The 24,900-nt window shown below is 46.1% G+C and overlaps 1 protein-coding gene across 4 annotated transcripts in view; it reads right to left on the bottom strand.

The window, feature by feature from the left end:
* The window catches only part of TRAF3 (TNF receptor associated factor 3), a 107,818-nt gene that overhangs the window by 6,949 nt on the left and 75,969 nt on the right, over positions 1-24,900 (bottom strand). For 3 of the 4 annotated variants that reach the window (XM_045560361.1, XM_045560347.1, XM_045560357.1), the window contains 5 exons: positions 16,351-16,431; positions 13,561-13,635; positions 11,615-11,707; positions 6,114-6,254; positions 482-656 (listed from right to left, as the gene is read on the bottom strand). In XM_045560361.1, the coding sequence (XP_045416317.1) occupies positions 482-656; positions 6,114-6,254; positions 11,615-11,707; positions 13,561-13,635; positions 16,351-16,431 (565 nt within the window). The remainder of the gene's footprint in view (positions 1-481; positions 657-6,113; positions 6,255-11,614; positions 11,708-13,560; positions 13,636-16,350; positions 16,432-24,900) is intronic. The other variant, XM_045560362.1, reaches the window with a different exon arrangement.

Consider the following 24,900-nt stretch of genomic DNA (forward strand, 5'->3'; position numbering starts at 1 on the left):
TTTCAGTCCCCGGAGCCGCAGGCCCACATCTGCTTCTGGATATCAGGAACACGCTGGCTGAGTGCGCAGGGGCAGTGCCCCCCACACCCTACCAGCTCCTGTCCCTGGGGCTCTCAGCAGTGTGGCCTGGAGCGCCCGACCAACAGGCCCTGGGCTCGCTCTGTGCCTGTCTCCACTCAGGCCCGTGCCGTGGGTCACCCCTGTGGACCTCCCCTGCGGCCCTGGTCTCTCAGGGAGAGGGCTGCCTGCAGGGGCACCTGCTCCTACTCTCTACCACGCTGGGCCTCCCACGGAGGGGACACGCCTACGCAGGGAACGTTGCTGTCTTTACTACAGGAATCTCTGTAGGGAAGTCATCACACTGCCACACATGTGTTACCTGTAACTGGAAAGAGCTGTTCTAAGGCAGTGTGTGCCCAATGGATTCAGCCCACTCGTCTCGGGCCCGGGACGCCCATCTCTGCTCCTGCCCCCGCCTCACCTGTGTTCCGAGCCACCTGTCCAGCGCTCTTGTCCACGCTTTCCAGCTCAGTCACGCGGTTCTGGAGGGATTCCACGCTGCTCTTCATGCTGTCCGCTTCCTCCCAGTTCTGCCGGAAGGGACGGATCTCTTTGTCGAGCTCTTTCAGTTTCTCTGCTTGGCTGTCTATTACTCGCTTCCAAACCAAAGGTGTTAAGAAAGTGACAACCAGTTAGGACTCTGAAAACAGCAAGCCACCTCCCATCAAACACAGGCCGGCCAGTGTCTGGCAGAACAGTCAGCCACAGAGGCCCCTGGACGAGGCCACCCACCAGCGGCTCCAACTCCAGCTGGGGCAACCTGAGCTGGCACTGCTCCTGGGAGCTACCTGGGGACAAGCCTGTGCTCTGCAGGGAGCACTTGAGGTGACCCAAAGCCAGATGGAGGATGACCATCCTTATAGAAAACAACAGAATAATGTTCCACTACTTCTAGTTTGCTTTGCCAAAGGAGAACCATCAGGACAGAGAAGTGACGGGCGCCAGGCGCTCAGATGACCAGGTGCGATACCACAGATGGATGCTCAGGGCCGGCTGTAGCTCCTGCCTGAGCTTCCTCACCTAGGAGCATCCCAAGGGTCACCTGCTGCCCGGCTCTCACACACGCACATCCGGGCGTCAGTCAGTCCTGTGGCTCTCCTGTCAGATGCCTGGATCTGACCTCGTCCCCCACACCCATGTGCCTCCTCCCAGGCTGGCAGCCCCTCTACAGGCTCTCCAGGCTCCCACGGCATCTTGCCCAATGCCCCCATGTACCTCAGAGGCCACAGGTGCTGTAGTGAGGGTCCCTGCTTCCCAGAGGAAGGGACAAGGTAGAGAGGTCACACCCCTCAGTGCAGGACCCACAGGGTCTCAGGTTTAGGATGCCAGAGTCACACCTTGTGGCCTATTGCCGCTTTAAACATCTGAGGGCCCCCTACCCCACTGCCTTGTCCGGGGCGGAAGTGCGGCCCTGTCTCTGTTGCTGCAGAGGGGCTCCCAGAACTGCACCAGGATCCTGGGAAACCTGACCTCACTGGCTCTACACAGGGCTGGCGGGAGGAAAGGGCCCCGAGGTGGGTCCTCAGGCCCTGGGTGAAACCAAGGGGACCGATGCCGACAGGAGTGGGGCTCCTCCTCCACCTGCTCCACGCTCAGGCTGCCGGCTCTGCGCCCCTGGCCCCCCAGACAGGGAGGCAAGAAAGCAGCAACACTGCTGCGGACAGACGGGTGGCTGCCAACAGCAGGCCTGACTCGGTGCTATCTTAATTTAAATAATTTAGAAAGCCTTTTTTCCAGAAACAGACCACTTATATTTATGGAAGGATGAGAATCCTGTTCCAGCTCTGATGGCCCAGTTAGGGTCTCGCTCTGTTGCCCAGGCTGGAGTACAGTGGCTATTCACAGGTACAATCACTGCTCACTACAGCCTTCAACTCCTGTGCTCACCTGATCCTCCCTTCTCAGCTTCCCAAGTAGCTGGGATTATGGGCGTTTCACCACGCTGGGCTACTTTTTCTATTTTTTGTAGACGGAAGCCTCACTGTCACCCAGCCTGGTCTTGAACTCCCGACTGCAAACAATCCTCCCATCTTGGCCTCCCAAAGTGCGAGGATTACAAGCATGAACCACCACGCCCAGCCAGTTTTCACTTCTAAAAAGAATATGCATTTTGAAATAAGCTTGTGAAGGCTAGAGGGCTTAGTGCCAGTGCAGTTGCGGAATGGCCGAGCCCCTCTGAAGCTGAGGCCACACCAGGTGCTCAAGGGAACAGCCCCAGGGGCCCACTGAATTTACTTCTCCTTTTGGGTCTATTTTTAAACCTTAATGTTTCAGCACCTTTGCTGGCTGTTACTAACCATGAAGGAATAAACATGGCAGGTTTGGATTACTTTTTGGGGGGTAAAAACACAGTGTTATTCTTCCTGTTCTTTCTAAGAAAACTCTTTTAGTCAACGTTTAAAAAGTAAGGATTATTTCTCTAAAGAACACCTCTTTCTGTATCGCTGTACCTTTATTTTAAACAAGTACATGTGGCCAGAGGAATATTTGATGAGTTCACAAAGTCTGTTTTTAGGGGATGGTACTAGTGACATTAATGAACATCTAAAACCACAATGTCCTTCTTTCCTGTGGTTGTTTCCTTTGCCCCTTTCACCACCACTCCCAGCACGATGCATCTGAGTGAGCATCGGCATGCTCCCCTGCAGTCCCCTGCTGATGTCACACACTGGGCCAGTGTGGGTGCCAATGAGCAGAAGAGGCAAGTGAATGAAAACTTACTCAACAGAAGTCTCAGAGGCCATTTTGTAACGTGGGACACCCAGGAGTGAACTACAAGTCACAGCATGGCCCTGGACAAGCCGCTTGTCACTGCTACACCTCAGGTCCCTGGCGCGACGCACAAACAGGCCGGGTCTCAAGCATCTCAGGCCCGGAGCTGCGGAGCCTGAGGCGAGGGCATGGGCACAGGCAGGAGGCTACTCCAGCACAGCAGGGCGCCGCCTCGGGGACACACGCAGCACACAGCTGAGGCTCAGCCAAACACAGGAGTTCCCACACAGCAAGGCAGGACACACCATTTTTAAAACAGGCCTCTCATTTGCATGAAAGGCCCAGTTTCAAAGCAGAATGCAGATCTAAGTCAAGCTTTCTCTGTAAAATGCAGCAAACACAATTTCATTCTCAAAGAGCATGCCCACAGCCGCTGCAGTTTCTATAAAAACAAATCTTAAATGCAGGTGTGGAATTTTATTAGGAAAAGGAATTCTGAGATGAATGGTATTGGCTGCACTCCATAAACAAACCCTCATCAGAAGAGCTGCTTTCCGAGAGCATCGACCCAGCAGCCTCCCGCACTCACACCTCAGGGCTTCGATCACACTGCTTGCTGTCACTTCTCACCCTCCGGCCACTGGGACCTTGGGACACGAACGCTGTCCAGTGAGACAGCCTGGCAGAGCTGTGGAGGCTGAACGAGGGCCGTGAGGACAGAGTGCCGCCTGCCTTCTGTTCCGGCCCCGAGCTGCTCTGCTTGGGCCCTGCAGACCCCTGACCGCGAGTACCACCTGTCCATCTAGTCCTGCTGGCAGCAGGAGCCTGGGGTTAAGCTCACACCCAGACTATCTCTTTAATTGAGAAAAACAGGATCTCTGGGAAATTAAATATTATGACAGCCCTTGCTGGGCCAGCAAGAGCAGACACACTGTTAAATCCCACTCCCCTAATACATCTCTGCCTGTGTCCCCACCAGCCACAGCCCGGCCATCAGGCACTCTGCACTACCACTGTCAGGATTTTAGGGTCTACTGAACAATCAGACAAGGAAGGAGACAGCCCTGAGTGGCATGTGCTATCGTCACCAAGGATGTCCACACGCAGGACTAGGGCAGCACTGAGGGTAGGGGTGGGTGAGGGAAGGCTTCCTGGAGGAGGTGGCATTTATGCTGACATCTGAGGTGTTTGAGAGGAGCTGGAGTTGGCCAGGAAAGGAAGGTATGGGAAAGAGAGCTCAGGGACATCCATGCAGGAGTGTGGCACCTCTCATGGAAAGAAGAGAAAGTCCATTTCATTGTGCACAGAGAGTGGGGCAAAGCTGGCAAGGTCACTGGTGGCCAGTCACAGGGGTCTTCTGGGCCACAGTGAAGTTTACAGTAAACCCTTCCTACTGAAGGGTTCTAAGGTGAGGACTGGAATAATGAGGAGGACGTGCAAGTGGGCTCCACCGAAGAGAGTGGAAGAGGGTCTGGAGAGCAGAGCGTGGCCCACCTGCAGCCAGCGCCTCTGCACAGCTGGGGTTTCCATCAGTGCTTCCTGGCTCTGTCCTCGCCAGGCAGACTGCTGGCCCCACGGTGCTGCCGACGGTAAGGCCACGGTCCACCTTTCATAAAACCTCACAGTTGGATGCCCTTCTACGCAGCCCACTGCCATTGAATGGGTGCAGCTGTGGGGCGACCGCAGCACCTTCACGCAGCCCCTGGTCCTGCACTCAGGGAAATCACGAGCGTCCAGCCTGCACTGAGCCCCTTTCTTCAAATACGGCCGTTCTCCACACTTTCCTTTCTGTGGGGGAGGGAACCCTCCTCCTTACGATAGGTCAGGGACACTGACAACTGCCCTTACCACTCAGTCTCCACTTCTTTGGACTTGCATGACTCAGTTTCCCTCTTTCCTTCTGACTTAACACCTCATTGGTTTGTTCAATCACAAAAGTTTAAAAATATAAATCACACACAGTAGAGTGTCTAAACTCTACTAAAGAGTAAAGTAAATGAAAACATTTCTGAGGAGGAAATGAAAGAGATGCATACACATGAAATCTCTGAAGTTTTGAACAATGTATTTGTACATCGTTGTGTATATTCTAATTGTTTTGTTATGTATGAACCCACTACTTATTCATTCTCTCTTCTGTCGTGGGTATTTTCATAGGCAACTATCTGGCACAACATTAATTTCTCTTGCCGTTCCACCTTCCTCTCTGAGCCTCAGACCAAATTCAGTGGCTGTAATTTTGAATAGCTAAAACTGCTCATCAGGCAGTACTGCAGGTGAGGGTGGGCCACGGTGTGGACAGGTCACCGTGGATGACCTGACCAACACAGGGTTGGGACCTCAGAAAAATCCCAGGGGCTTCCAGAAGGAGGCTTGTTGGTGTTTTATGAGACATTGTACTTTTCTGGCTTGATTCAATACTAATGATGTGTGCCTTTTCTAATATAATCTAATGTGTTTTTTCATTTTTGCTCTGAGTAACTATGAAGTTTAATACAAATGAAACTAATTTAATAAATCTCCATGCAATTCAAGGCATTAGGACTAATCTCCAAATGCCAAAATGTGAGAAAAGGCATTCTCCGAGATGCCACGACTCTGTGCTATTAGAGATATTTTCTCTTGCAGATAATTTAGGGAAACACATTGTAAGTGTAAGTACTGAAAAACCACTTCAGTGACACCAGTGATTCTTCTACAGGTGTGTGTGATACACGTGGGACTTGCTGTAACAAACGTACACTACCAGGAAGTTAATGTGCAGGTCCTATCTATGATAATCTAGTCACAAGCACCTAAGGGAGCCCTGTTTTGATAACAGAAATCACAGCAACTTTGCATCAGGCCCATCTATATAATCACCTTTATCCGAGTGGCAAAGGTTTATTAATTTGTTTTGGAGGTTCGTGTGGATCACCACGGTGAAATAAAGGAGAGTGAGTGTGTGTGTCACTAGAAAACTCAGTAGTTTAGCTTCACTTCACTTCAGGAAGTGAAACTTTGCAAACAACAGCTACCCATGAACAATAAGAAATCTTAAATAATAACAAACCGGCTGATTTTTAAAATGCAGGCTGTAGGCCTCATTTCTCCAGCAGAGGATCAAAGGCACAGGAGAGAGGTGATGGAACCTGCTCTCCAGAGAAAAGGCAGTAAGAAAACAGCCAACCTGCGGCTTCCCAGGCTGGGCAGTAGCTACCCCAGGCCACCTTTCCCAAGTCTTCACTTAAGAAAAACAAGTTGCTTCTCTGCTTGTCCAAGGTCAGGGCTTCAGCACTGAAGCCCTAAACGGGAACACGGACTCCTCCCCTTTGATCCAGCCACAGCCTTACGCTTATTACCTGTAAATGAAGTATTTTGGATTCGTTATTTCGAAGCATTTCCTTTTGTCTCTCAATTTCAATTTCAAAGCTACATATCTGATTGTGCAAACTCTGTATGCTCTTGTTTTTCTCTACACTTTCATTCTGCAGCAAGGAAACCTGAAAAACAAATTTTTAAACTAATGTAAGAAAAAGTGGTTTTAATATTAATTAACAACAATGATAATGATAGTAATTAAAGTTTCATAATATAGGTCTTTTATTAGCTTACTGAAAGGAATTCCAGAAGAAAAAAATCCCTTCACACTAAAAATGGAAGTCCGGGTTTTTTTTTTTTTTTTGAGACAGAGTCTTGCTGTGTTGCCCTGGGTAGAGAGAGTGCAGTGGTGTCATCATAGCTCACTGCAGCCTCAAAGTCCTGGGCTCAAGTGATCCTCCTGCCTCAGCCTCCTGAGTAGCTGGGACTTCAGACAGGCACCACCACACCTGGCTATTTTTTCTTTTTTTAGTAGAGACGGGGTCTCGCTCTTGCTCAGGCTGGTCTCAAACTCCTGAGTTTAAGCCATCCTCCCTCTTTGGCCTCCCAGAGTGCTAGGATTACCGGCGTGAGCCTGTGTGCTGAGCCGGAAGTCCCAGTAATTTAATAGGGAACCCTGGCCGGGCGCAGTGGCTCACGCCTGTAATCTAGCACTCTGGGAGGCCAAAGCGGGCGGATTGTTTGAGCTCAGGAGTTTGAGACCAGCCTGAGCAAGACCGAGACCCCGTCTCTACTAAAAAAATAGAAAGAAATTATCTGGACAACTAAAAATACATAGAAAAAATTAGCCGGGCATGGTGGCACATGCCTGTAGTCCCAGCTATTCGGGAGGCTGAGACAGAAGGATTGCTTGAGTCCAGGAGTTTGAGGTTGCTGTGAGCTAGGCTGACACCACGGCACTCTAGCCTGGGCAACAGAGTGAGACTCTGTCTCCAAAAAAAAAAAAAGGAATCTTATAAACTATGTTTCTCAATATCTCTCCCAGTAATTAGGGTGTGGCAAAGTGCAGTGGCTGATTCAATTTCCAAATAAATGGGATGCTAATTTTTAAAGTTTTTGCAAAAGTTTTTATAAGAGTAGCTTTCAAATTTTTGCCAAGAAACACATTCTTACATTTCACCCCATTTATAACATTTGTGTGTGCATATACCTGAAAAATAGGTTTCACAAAACCATATTTGCCCTAATTACTTATGATGTACCCTGGTATTTTCTATTTTATTCCATTTCATTTTTCAAAAATGCTAGTCCCTGGAGGACATTATGCAAAGAGAAATGAGCCAGGGACAGAAAGAAAAACCGTACATGATCTCACTTAGGTGTGGCATCTAAACAGTCAAACTCACAGAGGCAGACGGTAGAACGGAGGTTACCAGCAGGTGGTGGGGTGGGAGGGATGGGACGGGACAGGGACTGGGGACACGGTGGGTGAAAGGTACAAGGTTTCATTAGACACAAAGAATAAGTTTTTGAGATCTACTGCACAGCATGGAGACTATAGTTAACAATAATGCATATTTCAAAATTGCTAAAAGAACACATTTTAAATGAAGTGAGGTGATGGATAGGTTAATTAGCACAATTTAATCATTCCATGATGTATACATATATCAAAACATCACACTGTACCCTATGAATATTTACAATTATTATTTGTCAATTTTAAAAAAATGCTTTAGTCACAACCTACTAAGTTATTTCATATCCACCAATGGGCGCGACCCTGCAGTGTGAAAGGCCCTCCCAACATAATGAGCAAGTGCGGAGAGGATAAAAATTGTGCAGTGCTTCACTTTACCCTCAGGACAGCTCTTAACCCTCAAACACAGGGATGGAGCCTGAAGAGACCCTTCCACAAAAGCTCAGCAGAGTCACCTGTAACCCCCATCAGTCAAAGGAAGGGCCTGCTGAACAAGCATTGCCAAGCTCACCTCTGACATTTCCAAAATCTCTGAAAAATAATTAGCTCCCAAGGACCAATGAACACCTGGTTTTAAAAGGCCCTGAGATGAGTTTGAGGGTAACTCTTACAAGGCTTCCTTCCTCACAAGATTCCTACAAAGGACATTTCAACACTGGCAAAATGCTCCCATCTATCAACAGATGGGTCTGCCTGTCCTTGAGGTGCTGCTGGCACCCCAGAAAACGTCAAGCTCTGTGATGGAGCTGATGTGTGCCTCTCCAATGATGAGCCTTCCAAAAGCAGCAAGGCCTGGGGACTGGGCTTAGCTAGGGGTCACAAAGCTGATGGCCCAGGGGCATCTCAAGAGGAAACTAGGCTGGGCGTGATAAAGAAAGGATTCCTGATGCCGCTTTAAGGATAACCAGCCTACAGATAAGTGTCCTTTCCATACTGGACACAATCTGCTAAGGCAAGAAGCACCTTTAGAAACAATCACCACCTATTTTTTATTTTAAAACAAATATGAATTTACTAAGGAATACAATGTCTCATGGACAAAATATGACTTAACTTTCTTAGGATTTTAGTAAGTAAAAATCGACTTTCCATCCTAAAACACAATGCCTCCAATGTCCATGAACTCCCACACGTGGTCGACGTGCACGAATGCAGAACGGGCCACATGCAACATGGCACGGTGCCTGTCTCACCTACAGCTGCAGCTCACTCACGTCCATCTATCATAGGTGGACACAATTCCCAGACTCGTTATTCTCACCCCCACAAAGAGAGACACCATTTATGCCAACTCTTGACAAAAATCTCAGCAATACCTCCAAAACCACTGACAATTCTTCTTCTGCAACAAATCAAGCCCTTGAGTATGAGCAGGAGCAACTTATAGCACTAAACACAGATCATGCTGTTTTAAACTCAACTTTTTTCATTTAGGGACTTCCCTTATTTAACTTTTAATTTGTATTTATTTCTTTTAATCAAAGAACCTAGCTCCTGGGTGCAGACTGCTGCTTTCACACCTCGGTGAGGCAGACGTCGTCTGCACAAGAAGGTCCGTCTGGGAGCTGTGTCTCCATGAAGCAGCACACCACCACATGGCAGAGGAAACAGGGATCCCCTGGCTGGCCTCCCCCAAGACCCCTGTACCCAGAACATCCTTTGCCCTAGCCTACTTTCATTTCCCTTCGATTTAAGCTTTCCTAAAATACAAAATGGTTGTTTTTAAGTCCACATTTTACATAACAGTTTTTCTTTAGTTTGATCACAAATGTGAGGATCATCAGCCTTTCTGAATCAACATATTCTATTTTCTGTGACAGATGAACAAAATAACCTAAGAGATTCCAACTGAATTGACACTATAATGAGAAATTCCATTTTAAGAAAACATAAATATCTCCATTCTTCATCCAGCCTTTACTTTTGGACCTAGTGAAGGGTAGGCAGGCACCTTCTCAGGAACATAAGCTGAGGCTCAGTTGACCAAAGGCCAGGGCCAGGGGTTTCGCTCAGATAGTTGGGGAGAGACTAATCCTTGAGCGACCTCTCACGTATCTCCATGGCGAGACACTACAAAGCACCCCACACTCTCAGGATTTCCACCGTGACCTGGCTGATGACAGTTTAAACACACAGGGTATTCACAGAGCAAGAACTTGCTGTACTGTGTGTAGGCAGGTTACTCTGGCACGTTCTGGGGTCTCCAATGATGTGAACCACTCACTTAGAATGGGGAGAAAACCATGAAGCAGGAAGGAAGGAGATGAATTCCCCATAAGAACTGAGCCCAGAAATCCACTTGGTGACAGCACTGTCCAAAATTGTCCCCCTGGAAAACCACATACCTCAGAACCACTAAACTATTACGTAACTAGTACAAGTATAACAAAACTAACTCTTAAAATGAAAGGAAGAACCTTTTAAATAAGAAACATACCATCTATGAGAGGCAAGAAGCCTTGTGATCGAAGCCTATAATTTTAAAAAGGCAGAAACAGTTCGTGACCAGCCTGAGCAAGAGCGAGACCTCGTCTCTACTAAAAATAGAAAGAAATTATCTGGCCAACTAAAATATATATATAAAAAAAAAAAATTAGCCGGGCATGGTGGCACATGCCTGTAGTCCCAGCTACTCGGGAGGCTGAGGCAGGAGGATTGCTTGAGCCCAGGAGTTTGAGGTTGCTGATGAGCTAGGCTGAGGTTGAGCTAGGCTGATGCCACAGCACTCACTCTAGCCCGGGCAACAAAGCAAGACTCTGTCTCAAAAAAAAAAAAAAAAAAGGCAGAAACAGAATACATTTTTAAAAAAGAAGGGGAAAAAAGATTTACAGGTAAACCATCACTGAACTCAGCAAATCAATCCCATGTGCTCATGGCAAAATCACCAACAATCTATCCAACACGAGTTCGATGTCATTGTCAGACAGAACTCTTCTGCTCTGCGTGTTCATACAACACTCCAATCTTTCATTGCTTCCCAACTTCAATCAAGCATTTATATTAAAAAAACTATTTTAAGTTAGATTTAATGAAAATGTTTTAAAATTTTAGACTCTTTCAAGTACATTCAAATTTTAAACTGCTTGGAGTTAACACTCGAAACAAGATATTCAAATCTTTAGAAAACTCAAATGTCCACTCCACCGGCCACTCTAATTCATTGTAATACCCTCCCCTAACTATAAGTTCTGAATAGATGTTTGTTCAATATATTTTTTAATTTTTGTTTTTATTTTTGTAAATAAGCCACAATGGGAGATCCTATAACAACTTCTTCTCTATTAATTCTTGAGGTTTTCATCTTGTTCTCAGGAAAAGGCGGCCCTGCCGAGCTGAATTTCACATCAGAGAATAAACTCTACCAGAAGGATTTACAGGAAGGTGCCTGCCCGTGGCCCACAGTCCCTGCAACGGAGGCCTCCTGAAAACAGGATGGGAGGAGAATAAGTCTGTCTGGGAAGTGCTCCTGTCTATGTGCTTATTACTGCACCAAATTTTCACAAAGTGTCAACAGAGACAATTAATAGTAAACACTAGTGACATGGAAATGTTTCTTCCTATTTGTCTCTCACAAAAGGCAGACTGTAAAGCAGTAATACTGGTAACTGTCCAGATCAGGGTGGGCAAACTTACTCTGTAAAGAGCCAGAAAATAAATACGTTGAGCTATGAAGTTCACACGGTCTGCTTCAACTCTGCTGCTGTGGAGCGAAGGTAGCCACAGACAATACAGAAATGAATGAGGGTGGCTGTGCTCCAATAGAACTTCATTTACAAAAAAACGGGGAAAGGTTGGATGTCTGATAATCCCTGTGCTGGATAAATGCTAAAATAATCGCAATGTGACGGTGGGGGGGGGGGGGAAGCACTGTCTGCTTGCTTGGCAATTATAAGACAAAGAACAAACCAAAACAAAACACCTTCATTTATGAGCTCAAGATCACACGAAGAGAATTTACTTTTCCGATAATCTCTTGATGCTGTTTCTTTTATCTAAAACCCATTAATAACTGTAGGAAAGGTTTTCTTCTTTAAATAATCTGAAAACATTATAAAAACCTACCTTCTTCTCCAGGGAGCTGCTCCACTCCTTCAGCAGGTTGACATGCTGCACTGCAGAGCTGGCCTCGTGGGCCTTGATCTGCTGGTTTGTGCCCTGCAAGAGCAAAGATGTGGGGCGTTAAGTCAACCTCACTCCCTTTTGCAGGACAGAAAGGGCAACATAACGACTCTCAAAGCAGCACTAAAGTTCACATGGAATCTCAGCCTCAGGAGAGTCAGCTAGGGCCACTTGGCTACTTTGTGCAGGTGAGGGGGCTGCGAGGAAGAACAGAGAGCTCCAAGAGAAAACACTCTGCAATGTTACAATGAGAATCTCAAGTTCATGTTCTTCATTCCTCGAGCTTCTTTTTTTTTTTTTTTTTTTTTTTGAGACAAGATCTTGCTCTGTTGCCCTGGCTAGAGTGCAGTGGTGTCATCATAGCTCACTGCAACCACCAACTCCTGGGCTCAACTGATCCTCCCACCTTGGCCTCCCAAAGTGCTGGGATTACAGGCGTGCGCCACCATGCCCGGCCTCCTTGAGTTTTTTATCTCAACTGTCTTATCAAGGTTTCACATTTGTAATACCAAGAAATTAAATTTTAAACTCATTCCTTTATAAATAACTTTTTCATTAAGAATATATTATAATTGGAAAATGTTTAGGTGCCTGCACCTACAGCTACATACTGCTAAACAGCCTAGTGAACATGTAAGCAAAGAAGGAATCTAAAAAATTTACTGAAGTGTTAATTTATTAATTCAAATATGCTGCATCCAAAAATATATTGTTCCTCACCATTCTAAATATATTTAGAAAGTTACATACAAAACATAAACAATCTACAGAGTACATAAGATGCAGACCATTTTAGAGTCAGGAATAAGCACATAAATTGTACTTCATTTATTTAAGGAAATAATTAGTATAAAGAAATAATTTGTTTTGGTATTGAAAAATTAAGGAGTCACAGAAAGCATTTTAATGATCTCCAAAACATATACTCTGTACATAGAATATTCATATATATATGTTGATATAAGTATTACAATATATAAACATATATATACACATACACAGAATGAATGATACTACGTACGACATAACAGGGGGAGGCTCAAGTCTCGTTGGAGACAAAAGCAAAGGAAAGGTAGAGTAACTCTTACTCTTAGGCCGTTCACTTTCTCACAAAGTACTAAGATGCCAATATCTCTGTACTGATTTTGTAATAATGTATTGGTGGTACATGAAATTAAATATAAGATAACTTTAATTGTAATATATACTGACTTTTGATAGTTTTCAAATTAAGATATACATTTAAATGAAAACTCAGTTCCAATTCACTTGCAATCTCAGATGTGTTGAAACAAAAATAAACAACAAAAAACAGATGCAGGCTTCTCACACTACATGTGTGGCAGCAACAGAGACGTCCTCCCCGCACTGTTTTCCTGGGAGGTGTGGTTTCTACGCACTGTGCTATACTTTGAGCCTGTCCCCAGCTGGGGTCAGAATCAGCACAGGCTTGTATACAAAATGCATTTATGGACACACGCATGTGTGATCCTTACGGCTGTGTACTGACACACACTGTTGAAACTATGTCCGGTCTGATATTCATTTATATTCAAGTAACAGCTAAAACTCCATAATAATCTATCTAGAAACCCCACCAAATGTCATTCCTGTTTATCCCATTACTAGCTGGTTTTGGATGTCGTAGTTCTTTTATTGTATTAAGTTCCACCTCAGCATAGTGTCTACCTGAAGTCTCAAAACACCACCGGACTGAAAAGCAAGCACCCATGCCTGCTGCACGCGGCTTTCGTCACCCATGCAACAGGGTGTTTCTGTTTCGTGACAAAGACTAAGAGTCCAGAACTTGCATATTAAAATGTTAATATAATAACTTTCTCTCATGGCAGAATGTCAGTGACTGGGAAGGACAAATGTTGGATACTGACCTGAAAAACGCAGCCATAGCGCTTAAAACTACAGGTGCTGGGGGCATTGACACACTCTGACAAGTGTGCACTCAACTGCAACGGGAAAGAGACGTGAGTTGTGGCACAAACGTTTGCATGAAAATGTTCAAACATATCAGGGCACAGATAGCATCTGGGTTGTACTATTAAGAATGGTGTTTATCAGCTATAGGTGTGTATATCATCTGCTTCCTAGACTTCTATGCAGTAAATATATGATATAGTCACGTGATACACATATATACGCCAATATACAGAAATACATTTACTATAACATTTCCTAAACTTGCAGTTTCTTTAGAACAAATTGTTTAAAATGTGACATGCCATCTGTAGTGCCAGAATTAAAAAAAGAAAAAAAATGTAAACTGAAATGCACATTTAAAGACTAAAAACAAAAATTGCATGAAACACAAAAAAATAGAAAGCATTCAGAATGCAACTGGGTCACACACCTAATATACAGTACACAAAAATAAATATTTTTTCAAAGCAAGCTTACACTATGTACCATTACTCATAATACTTGAGATAACTGGAGATGAGTTTTTCCTTCATCTAAAAAGACTACTTCCCTTTTGCACCGCCAGAAACTCACGTAGCTTTTCAAAGACCTTTAAGGTCATTCTAACTACATGAATCTTAATACTCCTAATTGATGGCAGGAAAATTATGAGGAACTGGGAGTAGATAACCCATTTTGCAAGGAAAACGTCCCTCATTCAGCTCAAATGTTGGTGACTCAACAAATAAAAACCACTAACAATGCCCCAATAAGAGAAAAGGGAATTGAAAAGACTATATTTTAAAGATACAGTGTGATGCATTAGGGTAATACAACTGAAGGATAGTTTCTTCTTTCATTGAAAAAATTCTCATCCAGAAACTCTAGGGATAGATCTTCTTAATTATCCTTTTAAAAACTGTTATTTGAAACAGGGTCTTGCTCTGTTGCCCCGGCTGGAGTACAGTGGTGTCATCATAGCTCACTGTAACCTCAAACTGCTGGGCTCAAGTGATCCTCCCACCTCGGCCTCCCAAAGCGCTAGGATTATGGGTGTGAGCCACTGTGCCCAGCTGGGATAGCTCTTTACAGAAAGCAAAATCAGACCCTACTTAGGAGAGCAAGTGTGTGAGTGCAGCACACAGTGGCCTGGAGCCAGTTTTGCTATATGCCAGCACGCACATGCCCCGAGGCTCACAGACCGTCCCTGTCCAGCACAGGTAGGTTCTGCAACTTCTCCTCAGTCTACCAGGACAAAGGCAGTCCTTTCCTCTAGGTCAATACTTAAGACAGAGGAGAAAATGAATCCTGGACCTCTCTTTTGCCCTGTGTGACAGCTAAGGAGGAGGGCCAACGTGGGAATGACCTAAGGGACTCAGGTGACTGCCGCCAAGGCTACCCATCACGGAAGGTCTCTGAGCCAGGGCAGAGTCAAGGTGGTTAAAGGATCTAGTATTCTAACATTCCTGCTGCTCCTCCACACCCAGCCTGGGCTGCATCTGGAGAAAAGTGCCCACAGGGCACATGACAGGTGATCGGCCTGGAAATGCAGTGTGAAGACTGCATGTAGTGTTATTAATTTAAATTTTTAAAATATATTTTTCCAGTGCCATTAATGTGATGATGAATTTAAGCAGCTAACACTTCTAATGTTAAAATCAGGGACAAATTGAATTTGACATACGCTATCTTCATCATGCTAGTATAAATTCAGTATTGTACCTTTTCCTAAATCGATTTTATCATCAGTATTCCCAGAGCCTTACAGAATTTATGGGAGCTTCGGAAGAGAAGGAAGAGCAGTCTATATAGCCCAATAGCACCTATCACCAGAAGCCCAAGAGAAATGCAGGTTTAAGGGTTTTTTTTAAAATGAGATTATTTCAATAGCACAGACTTTACTGTACATTAACTTTAACAGAGGGACCGTCCAGCTGTGGCAATAACTCCCCTGCATTTTCCCCAGCTCCTCCCAGAGGCCACTATCATCAGGCAGGACCTGGCCTCCGCCATCAGCATCAAGGTCCTGAGAAGATGCACCTCAGGTGAGAGTGGCTCTCTCATTCCTCCTGCACCCGAAGTCCCTGGCCCTCGGCCCACACAGGCCCTCTCACTCAGTCAGGGACATATGAGGCTGGTTTCCCACACCCCCCAGTATCCAGTGGTAAAATTTTAGGTTGTTGAAAAATGATAAGGTGAGCAGGCTCCTTAGAAGTGACTGACTGGGAGCCCAGGGGAAGCCCAACTTCCGAAACAGCTGCCGAAGGGGCCCCAGGTCAGGATCGACAAAAAAATGTTAAGAATCCTGGGAATTTTTCCATCTGGATATATTCTGATCACATGAAGTTAATACAAAGTCCACCTGTCTCAAAAAAAGTGCACCAAGGGTGGTGTGAGACCACAGCCTCTGGGGAGGCTGCACAGCTGCCCTGCCCGTGGCTGCGATGTGGCAGCTGCCCTGGACCTGCTTCCTACCCAGGGCGTTAAAAAACATAAAGTGTCACCTTTGTACTGTAAATAAAACAGTCCCATTTTCTCAATTCTCAATATTTTTTACTCTGAATTTACCACTGTGTAGCTGTTGACTGCTTGCTTCTGACTTACAAAAAATAACATGAGGCTTTTCATTACTTTTGTTTTGTTTTTCTGCCATACGCATTACTACCATGACCTGGGAGAACGCTGAACTTCAGCTCTTAAAGGGAAGAGTGGTGTGCCAGTCCCGAGGACTCAAACGCCTGACCGAGCCTGGCCGCGCCCCTTACCTCGCTCCTCAGCAGAGTCTGGACGCTGCACTTGTGAGGGCAGGACACCACCACGCAGGGACACTCGGTGTCTTCGTGTTTCTAGAGAGAGAGATAGTGTCGTCAACTTTGAAACACACATCAGTCTTCCTTAGGTCTCCTCCAAGGGCCCCGCATGGACCCAAAGTAAGGGCTGTGCTCGCTGACATCATCTCCTAAGTAACAACACTCACATCACATTTGGATGAGTCATTATATTCAGAAAGTTTGAGGCGGGGCACGGTGGCTCCCACCTATAATCCCCTTTGGCAGGCCAAGGGACAGCCTCCATCTGAACGGGCAGGTGTGAGGGCCAAGGACTGTGGCGGGGCCCACTGAAGGGAGGCTTGTCCTCAGGACACCAGACACCATTCCCACCTGAGGAGGGCCTGGGGCAGGCCCGACTCTGCAGGCGCACTCCGGGTCTGCAGCCCAGAGGTGGCGTCTGTAAGGTGCAGGGCTCTTCCGCTCTGGGCCTGGGCTCTTAGAGGCCCTCAGCATCCACGGGGGTGAGCCCACTGTCATCCCAAGCTGATCAGCAGGCACGCGACTGGGCCAAGCCTGACCGGCAGGCCTCCCTCAAAGAAGATGCCACACGGGGACACCAGGGTGTCAGGCACAGACTTCCATCTGCTCGGCTGTGCTCAGAGCCAGCGTTCCCAGGCCCCACAAAGCCACGCCTTTGTCTTTCAATGGGAACACCTCGGGCAAGTGGCCTCACCCCCCTGGCCTCGACCCTTCACCTGAGCACGGGGAGTAGCTGGACCTCACTCCCAGGGGTGCTGAGGGCTAAATGGACATAAATGAGGGCTAAATGGACCTGGAGAGCTGAGTGTAGGTTCAGAAATGTGGTAAACGTTCCATGGATGCTACGCTCCTCCCTGAACCTGCTGCCCTTTCCCCCACTTCCATCCACCTGGCCAGACACAGTGGCCGGTGCTCGGGTCAGCAAAACAAGGACAGGCAGGACACAGACAGATAATCACCATGGCCAGGGCAGAGGGAAGCTCAGCGTGCTGCAGAGAGTGGAGTGGGGCCAGGGCTCGGGGAAGGGAGACTGAGGAGGAAGGGAGGGTGGGGGCAGTGTTCAAACAGGGCAGGGCAAGGGATGGAGGAGGTGAGGCTGGGGGCCAGCAGGGCAGTCCCATCAACATCTTTGTATGGAGAATTTCACACATCTGTGCCTATTTCTAGAAGTAGGTTCTGTGTGGTGTCAAAGGGCGCAGGTATTTAAAATTGGACTTTGAAATGTTGACCCACCACCCTCAATACCCCTACACCAATCTCCACTGCCATCACTGCGGGAATGCATGTCCCCACACACTTGGCAAGTCTATCATACTTCTTAATCTGGGACCTGCAAGTCTTCAGTAATGTGTAGTTAAGCAATTTTTTTTTTTTACACCAAAATCTCTTTCACTGGGGGGAGTGGGCCTCCTGGGGGCGGGCCAGGGCTCACTGCACGCTGAGTCCCAGGGCTACATCACGCTGGGCAGCTCTGGCGGGCTGGAGAAGGGCTCCATGCGCAGGGCCTGGAAGGCATCATCTGCCCTGGAGGCCAGGCCCACTGTGGCGGGCCTTTGCCCCTGCCGTCTGGCTGGCGAAGCCACACTTGCCCAGCGCCTTGCCATCATCCAGGAGCTGGTTGTCCTGGTACAGCCACTGCTCATCGGGCGGCCGCTTCAGGACACACTCCATGGTATCTTTAGCTTGAACACAGTGCTCGGCTCCTCGGCCTCCGTGAAGATGGAGGTCTTGGGGCACCGATCACGACGAACATGTCCACCTTGGCGGCTGCCTCTCCCCTCAATGCGCCGGCACAGTTCCCCGTTAAGCATGTTTTTGATATCTACCAATCATTTATATTTACCTTTCCTGTAAATTGCCTTTCCATAGCTTTGCACACTGTAGTGGACTGAATGGTGTCCTCCCCAAACTCATGTCCATCTGGAACCTCAGAATGTGACCTTATATGGAAATAGGTCTTTGCAGATGTAATTAAGTAAGGTAAGAACACACTGGATTAGGGTGGGCCCTAAATCTGATGACCGGGGTCCTTAGAAGAAGCAAGGACATGCACCAGGAAGACAGCCATGTGAACACGGAGGCGGAGGATGGAGTAATGCGGCCACAAGCCAAGAAACGCCAAGGAGCGCTGGCAGCCACCAAAAGCTGGAGCTGGCTGGGCGCAGTGGCTCACGCCTGTAAGCCTCGCACTCTGGGAGGCCGAGGCAGGGGGATCATTTGAGCTAGGGAGTTCGAGACCAGCTTGAGCAAGAGCAAGACACCGTCTCTACTAAAAGTAGAAAAATTAGCCAGGCATGATGGCATGCATCTGTAGTCAGTCCCAGCTACTTGGGAGGCCGAGGCAGGAGGATCCTTTGAGCCCAGGAGTTTGAGGTTGCTGTGAGCTATGATGATGCTACTGCACTGTACCTAGGTCGACACAGTAGGACAGTCTCAAAACAAAACAAAAAAAGCAAAGCTGGAGCTGTCAGAGAGCAGGGCCCTGGTTTTGGATTTCTGGACTCAGAACTGTGAGAAAATAAATTTCTGTTGTTTTAAGCCACCAACTTTGTGGTACTTTGTTTAGCAGCCGAAGGAAAATAATATACTCATTAAAAATCTTGTTACTCTTCCACTGATTTGTAAGAACTCTTTGCATATGAATAAGTCCTGTCTAACATAACTCTGATACACAAGCACGTACGTGCACTTGAGTTTGTACAGCACAACTACATAGTGAGCCCTATGAAGCCACCACCCGGGGCAAAAACGTGACTAGTAAGTTCCATATACCTGCACACTCCTCTCCTATCTCATACTCATTTTCCTTCAAGGAGTAACCACTAAAAACCACAAGCCTGAATTTTGTGTTTCTACTTATAAAAAAGTTTCATTACACATATATGTGTGCCAAACAAAATATTGTTTCATTTTGATTATTTCTGAATTTTAGTAACATGGAATTCTACAATAGGAGTCTTCTGCTACTTGGCTCAATATTATGCTTCTGAGAATCCGCATGTTGCAAATGCTCCAGGTCCTGAACTTTCACTAAGTATAATACTGCTGTAATGTAATTTTCACCACTATATCACACTCAGTCTACCCAGCTCACCACCACCAAGCTGCTTAGTCTCCTGCTGTTGAGTGCTTGAGATGTTTCCAGAGTCCTGCTGTTCCGGTTATGCTTCAACACAAGTCCTGGTGTGTATGTGCAACCGTTTCTCCTACACATCTAGGAACGAAACTGCTGGCTGACTGAGTACATGAATGTCCAGTCTAAAAGAACATTGCCAATTATTTTCCAAAGTGGCTGAACCTACCTATTCTTCCACCACATACATTTTCCTATAGAGCAAAATCTTAACAATCCTGATTTTCACAAGTTAACAGAGATGTTTAAAGAGACTTATAGCCGATAATTTCTAGACTAAATGTAAAAGGGTCATGCCTATAATCCCAGCATTTTGGGAGGCTGAGGTGGAAAGACTGCTTGAGGCCAGGAGTTCAAGACTGGCCTGGGCAACACGGTGAGACTGCATCTCTACAAAACATTTAAAAATTAGCCAGCCATGGTGGTTTGCACCTATAGTCCCAGCTACTTGGGAGTCTGAGGCAAAAGGATCCCTTAAGCCCAGGAGTCTGAGGTTGCAGTGAGCTATGATGATGCCACTAAACTCTAACTTGGGCAAGAGAGCAAAGCCCTGTCTCAAAAAAAAAAAAAAGTGAAATGGTTTTTTTCCTGACACTTTCAATTATGCTGACCTATAGATTAAAAAAGAAAAAACTTGAGAACAGCTGATATACTGTGTATACCACAGTTTAAACACAGAAAAGAAATCCTCATATGCAATGATCTAGAGTTTCAATGCATATTTTATCAACATTTGATACATGTGATATACCAGAAAACACAGAGAATGTAGGAAAATTACGATGACCTAGGTGTTAGGTCTGCCTACGTTAGATGGCTGTTCTTCTCAGAAATAAATTTAAGACCCGAGGGAATGAGACTGAGTATCAGAGTTGAAAGAACAAAAGACCTGGGAATCAAATCATGCCACTGCAAAGAGAGGAGGCCCAGGACAAGTCACAGACCTTTCCCTGGTGTGAAAGGAAGCACATGAGCAAGCGCTCTGCAGAGTCAGGGAGGCGAAACATGGCAGAGACCTCCAACACACGTGCTTGCTATAACTACTACAGGCCCTGAGAGAAAGCAACATATGCCTTAAGATGCAACACTGTTAAAACCGTTTAAAAATAGTTTTTATCATAAGAGTGTAGCAAGATTTATAGGGAATATTTATCTGTACAACTCAGGTCCCAAACTTTCTAGTTAGCATTCTGTGCCTTAACACTTACTGCCTTTCCCGGCCCCGCCTGTCATCTTTAGACCTGCAGTCCCCACCCCTCGGGGCCATGGACCGGTACCAGTCCATGGCCTGTTAGGAACCAGGCTACACAGCAGGAGGTGAGCAGCGAGTAAGTGAGCGAAGCTTCACCTGTATTTATCGCTGCTCCCCACTGCTTGCACCACCGCCTGGGCTCCGCCTCCTGTCGGATCAGCAGGGCATTAGATTCTCATAGGAGCGCGAACCCTACCGTAAACTTCCCATGCGAGGGATCTAGGTTGTGCACTCCTCATGAGAATCTAATGCCTGATGATCTGAGGTGGAGCTCAGGCAGTGATGCCAGCACTGGGGAGCAGCTGCAAATACAGATTATCATTAGCAGAGAGGTTTGAGTGCACAGAGACCATAATAAATCAATTGCTTACAGACTCATATCAAAACCCTATCAGTGAGTGGCAAGTGAAAATCAAACTGCATCTGGTGACAGGCTTTAAGTCAGAATCCAACACTTATTTCAGTCCGTGTGTGGCCGGTCCATTATTTTATTTACCACTTCCATCCGCGCCTCTTTCCCACACTGCGCACTTGTCTCAGTCAGTTTTAGTAAACCCACAAGCTGACCCTAGCAAAAATGAATAAAAAACAAACCGCTGGAGAGCTTCTTTGGTAAAAGAGGGCAATACCCAAGATAGCAGAAAACTTTAAGACTGCCAACAAAAATAAAAGTTGCATTTAAAAGAAAATACCAACGGTTCTACTTAAATTATGGGTTCACTGCAACAGGTGATTCACATTCTGCAAGCCTGCTTTGTATGATATGTGGTGACCGGCTACCCAACAAAGCCATGAAATCTTTAAAACTGCCTCATCACATGGAGACGAAGCACCCTGCATTAAAAGACAACACTTTGGAGTTCTTCAAAAAAACAGGAACAGAAGCAATATTTGAAGGCCACCACTTCATCAGACGTGTCTGCACTGAGAGCATCATTCTTAGCGGCTAACCGCATTGCTAAAGCTGAGAAGCCCTTTACTATTGGTGGAGTTGATCCTGCCCGCTGCTAAGACCATTTGCCATGAACTTTTAGGAGAGGCTGCAGTTCAAAAGGTGGCACATGTTCCTCTTTCGGCTAGCACCATAATTAGACGAGTTGATGAAACAGCAGAGGATACTGAGGCACGACCCTTAGAGAGGATTATTGAGTCACCGTGGGATGCAATCCAGGTTGATGAGTCTACTGATGTTGACAACAAGGAACAATGCTTGTTTTTGTGCAATATATTTTTAGGAGGACGTGCATGAGGATATGTTATGTACACTTGTGTTGCCAACCAACACCACGGCTGCAGAACTATTCAAGTCTTTGAATGATGACATATGAGGAAAACTCAATTGGTCATTTTGTGTCAATATATACATGGACAGAGTGGCTGCCATGACTGGACAGCTTCCTGGTTTCACTACGTGGGTCAAGGAGGTCGCTTGTGAACGTGAGTTTACACACTGTGTCATCCATAGAGAAATGCTGGCTAGCTGAAAAATGTCACCTGAACTAAACAACATTTTGCAGGATGTGATTAAAATTATCAACCACATTAAAGTACATGCCCTTAATGCACATTCATTCACACAGCTCTGTGAAAAGATGCACATATGTTTTCTCTTATACACAGACGTGAGGTGGCTTTCTAAAGGTACATCACTGGCCAGAGTCTTCGAGTTATGAGAGCCACTCCAGAGATTCTTTTAGAAAAACAGTAACCACTGGCAGCACATTTCAGTGACACAGAATGGGTTGTAAAACTTGTTTACTTGTGTGACATACTCAACCTGCTCAACAAACTCAATCTGTCACTTCAGGGGAGAATGACAACTGTGTTCAAGTCAGCAGATAAAGTGGCTACATTCAAAGCCAAACTGGAATTATGGGGGTAATGCATGAACACTGGGATTTTTGACATGTTTCAAACATTAGCAGAGATTTTGAAAGAGACAGAGCCAGGGCCTTATTTCTCCCAGTTGGTGCATGATCACCTATCTCAGCTTTCAAAAAAGTATGAGCATTACTTTCCAACCACAAAAGGCCCCCGAACTAGTAAGGAATGGATCTGTCAGCCATTTGTGAATAAGCTGTGTACATCGACTTTGATCCTACTAGACCCTACTAGAAGAGGATCAACCACTTGATTGCAAACGACAGTGGCCTTAAAAGTGTGTTTGAGAGAATTTCAAATCTCCATATATTCTGGATTAAAGTCAAGGCAGAATATCCTGAGATTGCCACAAAAGCACTGGAAAAAAGCCTGCTGCCATTTCCAACATCCTATCTTTGTGAAGCAGAGTTTTCTGCAGTGACAGCAGCCAAAACAAGATTACAGAGTAGACTGGACATAAGCAACACACTTCGGGTGTCACTGTCTCCCATCACCCCCAGATGGGACCATCTAGTTGCAGGAAAATAAGCTCAGGACTCCCACTGATTCTGCATTATGATGAGTTGTATAATTATTTCATTATATATTACAATGTAATAATAATAGAAATAAAGTGCACAATAAATATACTGTGCTTGAATTATCTCAAAACAATCCCCTGCTCCCCATCTGTGGAAAAATTATCTTCCATGAAACCAGTCCCTGGTGCCAAAAAGGTTGGGGACTGCTGCTTTAGTTGAAAAATTCAAGACCTAGATCAAATCAAATGCTACCTTGTCAACAAAGCCTTCCCTGATCCTATCAGGCTAAGTTAGCCAGTCCTTCACTGCTGTATGCTATTCATGTTGCAGTCACGGCATTTTCCATACCAGAATAGATTTAACTTTGTATGAGACTATAACCTGAGGAGGGAGACCCCAATTTATTCTTGTGTGCATCCTAAGCAGCTAGCACAGGGCCTGGCACCCAACAGGCACTCAACTAACGTTTTGTGAATCCATGTTCCATGCTGGTGTTTCAGAACCTCTTTACACCTTGTCTGCTGTTCAGTCCGTTACTTACATGGTGTTTAGCTGACATGCTCTACAACTCCTTCTCAAACAAAAATTAATTGCTGGATTCTATTCTGCAAATAAAGGTAATTGATTTTTGCAAGAAGCAAAGTCTAAGTCTGATAACAATATACCAACAAACATAAGGCCTTAAGTGCTATTCATTAGGTATGTGTCTCATTCACTAGAATTTAACTACTGGAGGAATTATTCGATCATGACAAGTACTATTGGTATTTCTCAAAGGTGAGGGCACAGCTCTAGCTCTTAAGAGTTCTTAATAACTGGAAAGGTCTACAGTATCATACAGAAAAAGATTTCACAATGGAAGAAAGTCACAGGCACAGGAAAGTTATAGGAAGTTATATGGAAATTATAAACCAGAATATGTCTCCTTTCATCAAGAAAAGTAAAGAAAACTTTCCCTAGATTTTGATAATTAAGAGCTCCAGAATATCCACCAGGAATTCGACAGTGGCCCTCACACCCTGGCTGTGCTTCCTTGGTCTCTTCCCTTCTACCATGCTGCCAAGTCCAGAGAGTATGTGCCCAGGCCCCTGTGAACGCTGGCCCTCCGCTCCAGTCCCAGGGCCCCAGGGACATCAGTTCACATGTATCTGCAGTCTGGACCATTCCATGCGCCCGTTCTCCCCTCAAGCTTGCTGTCCTACACTGAGCCCCACCTTGGCAGGATATCCCGGTTTATCATAAGTGCTGGTGTCATCCTTCCTTCACACCCCACATTCCAACCACTAGCCAATCCTAGTGCTCCACCCTCAGGCGTACCCAGTACCACTGCCCTTCCCCCAGCACCACCACCTGGCCTGGTACTCTCCTCTTGCCCGCTTGCCACCTCTGCTCCAGGCCACTAGTGCCCTGCCCCCACCCTCTGGCTGGCTGCCCCCAGCACCTTTGCATCTCCCCCACGTTCTCTGCAGTTCCTGAAACCCAAGGCCAAGGCAGCTCCACCTCAGAGCCAGTGTGCTCCTGCACTGTCCTGACTGCCTCTGAGAAGCCGGCCCTGAGCACCCTCTTCCCTTGACGCCAGTTGACTTTTTCTTCATAGGACTTATCACTACCCAGCACTATATGTTTGTCTCTTCCCCCTAGAAAGTGAGCCCCACCACTGAATCCCCAGCTCCTGGAATGGTGTCCGGCACACAGTATCTTATGTACTTAGTAAATGT

This window comes from Lemur catta, chromosome 1, assembly GCF_020740605.2.
Source record: "Lemur catta isolate mLemCat1 chromosome 1, mLemCat1.pri, whole genome shotgun sequence".
Lineage (NCBI taxonomy): Eukaryota > Metazoa > Chordata > Mammalia > Primates > Lemuridae > Lemur > Lemur catta.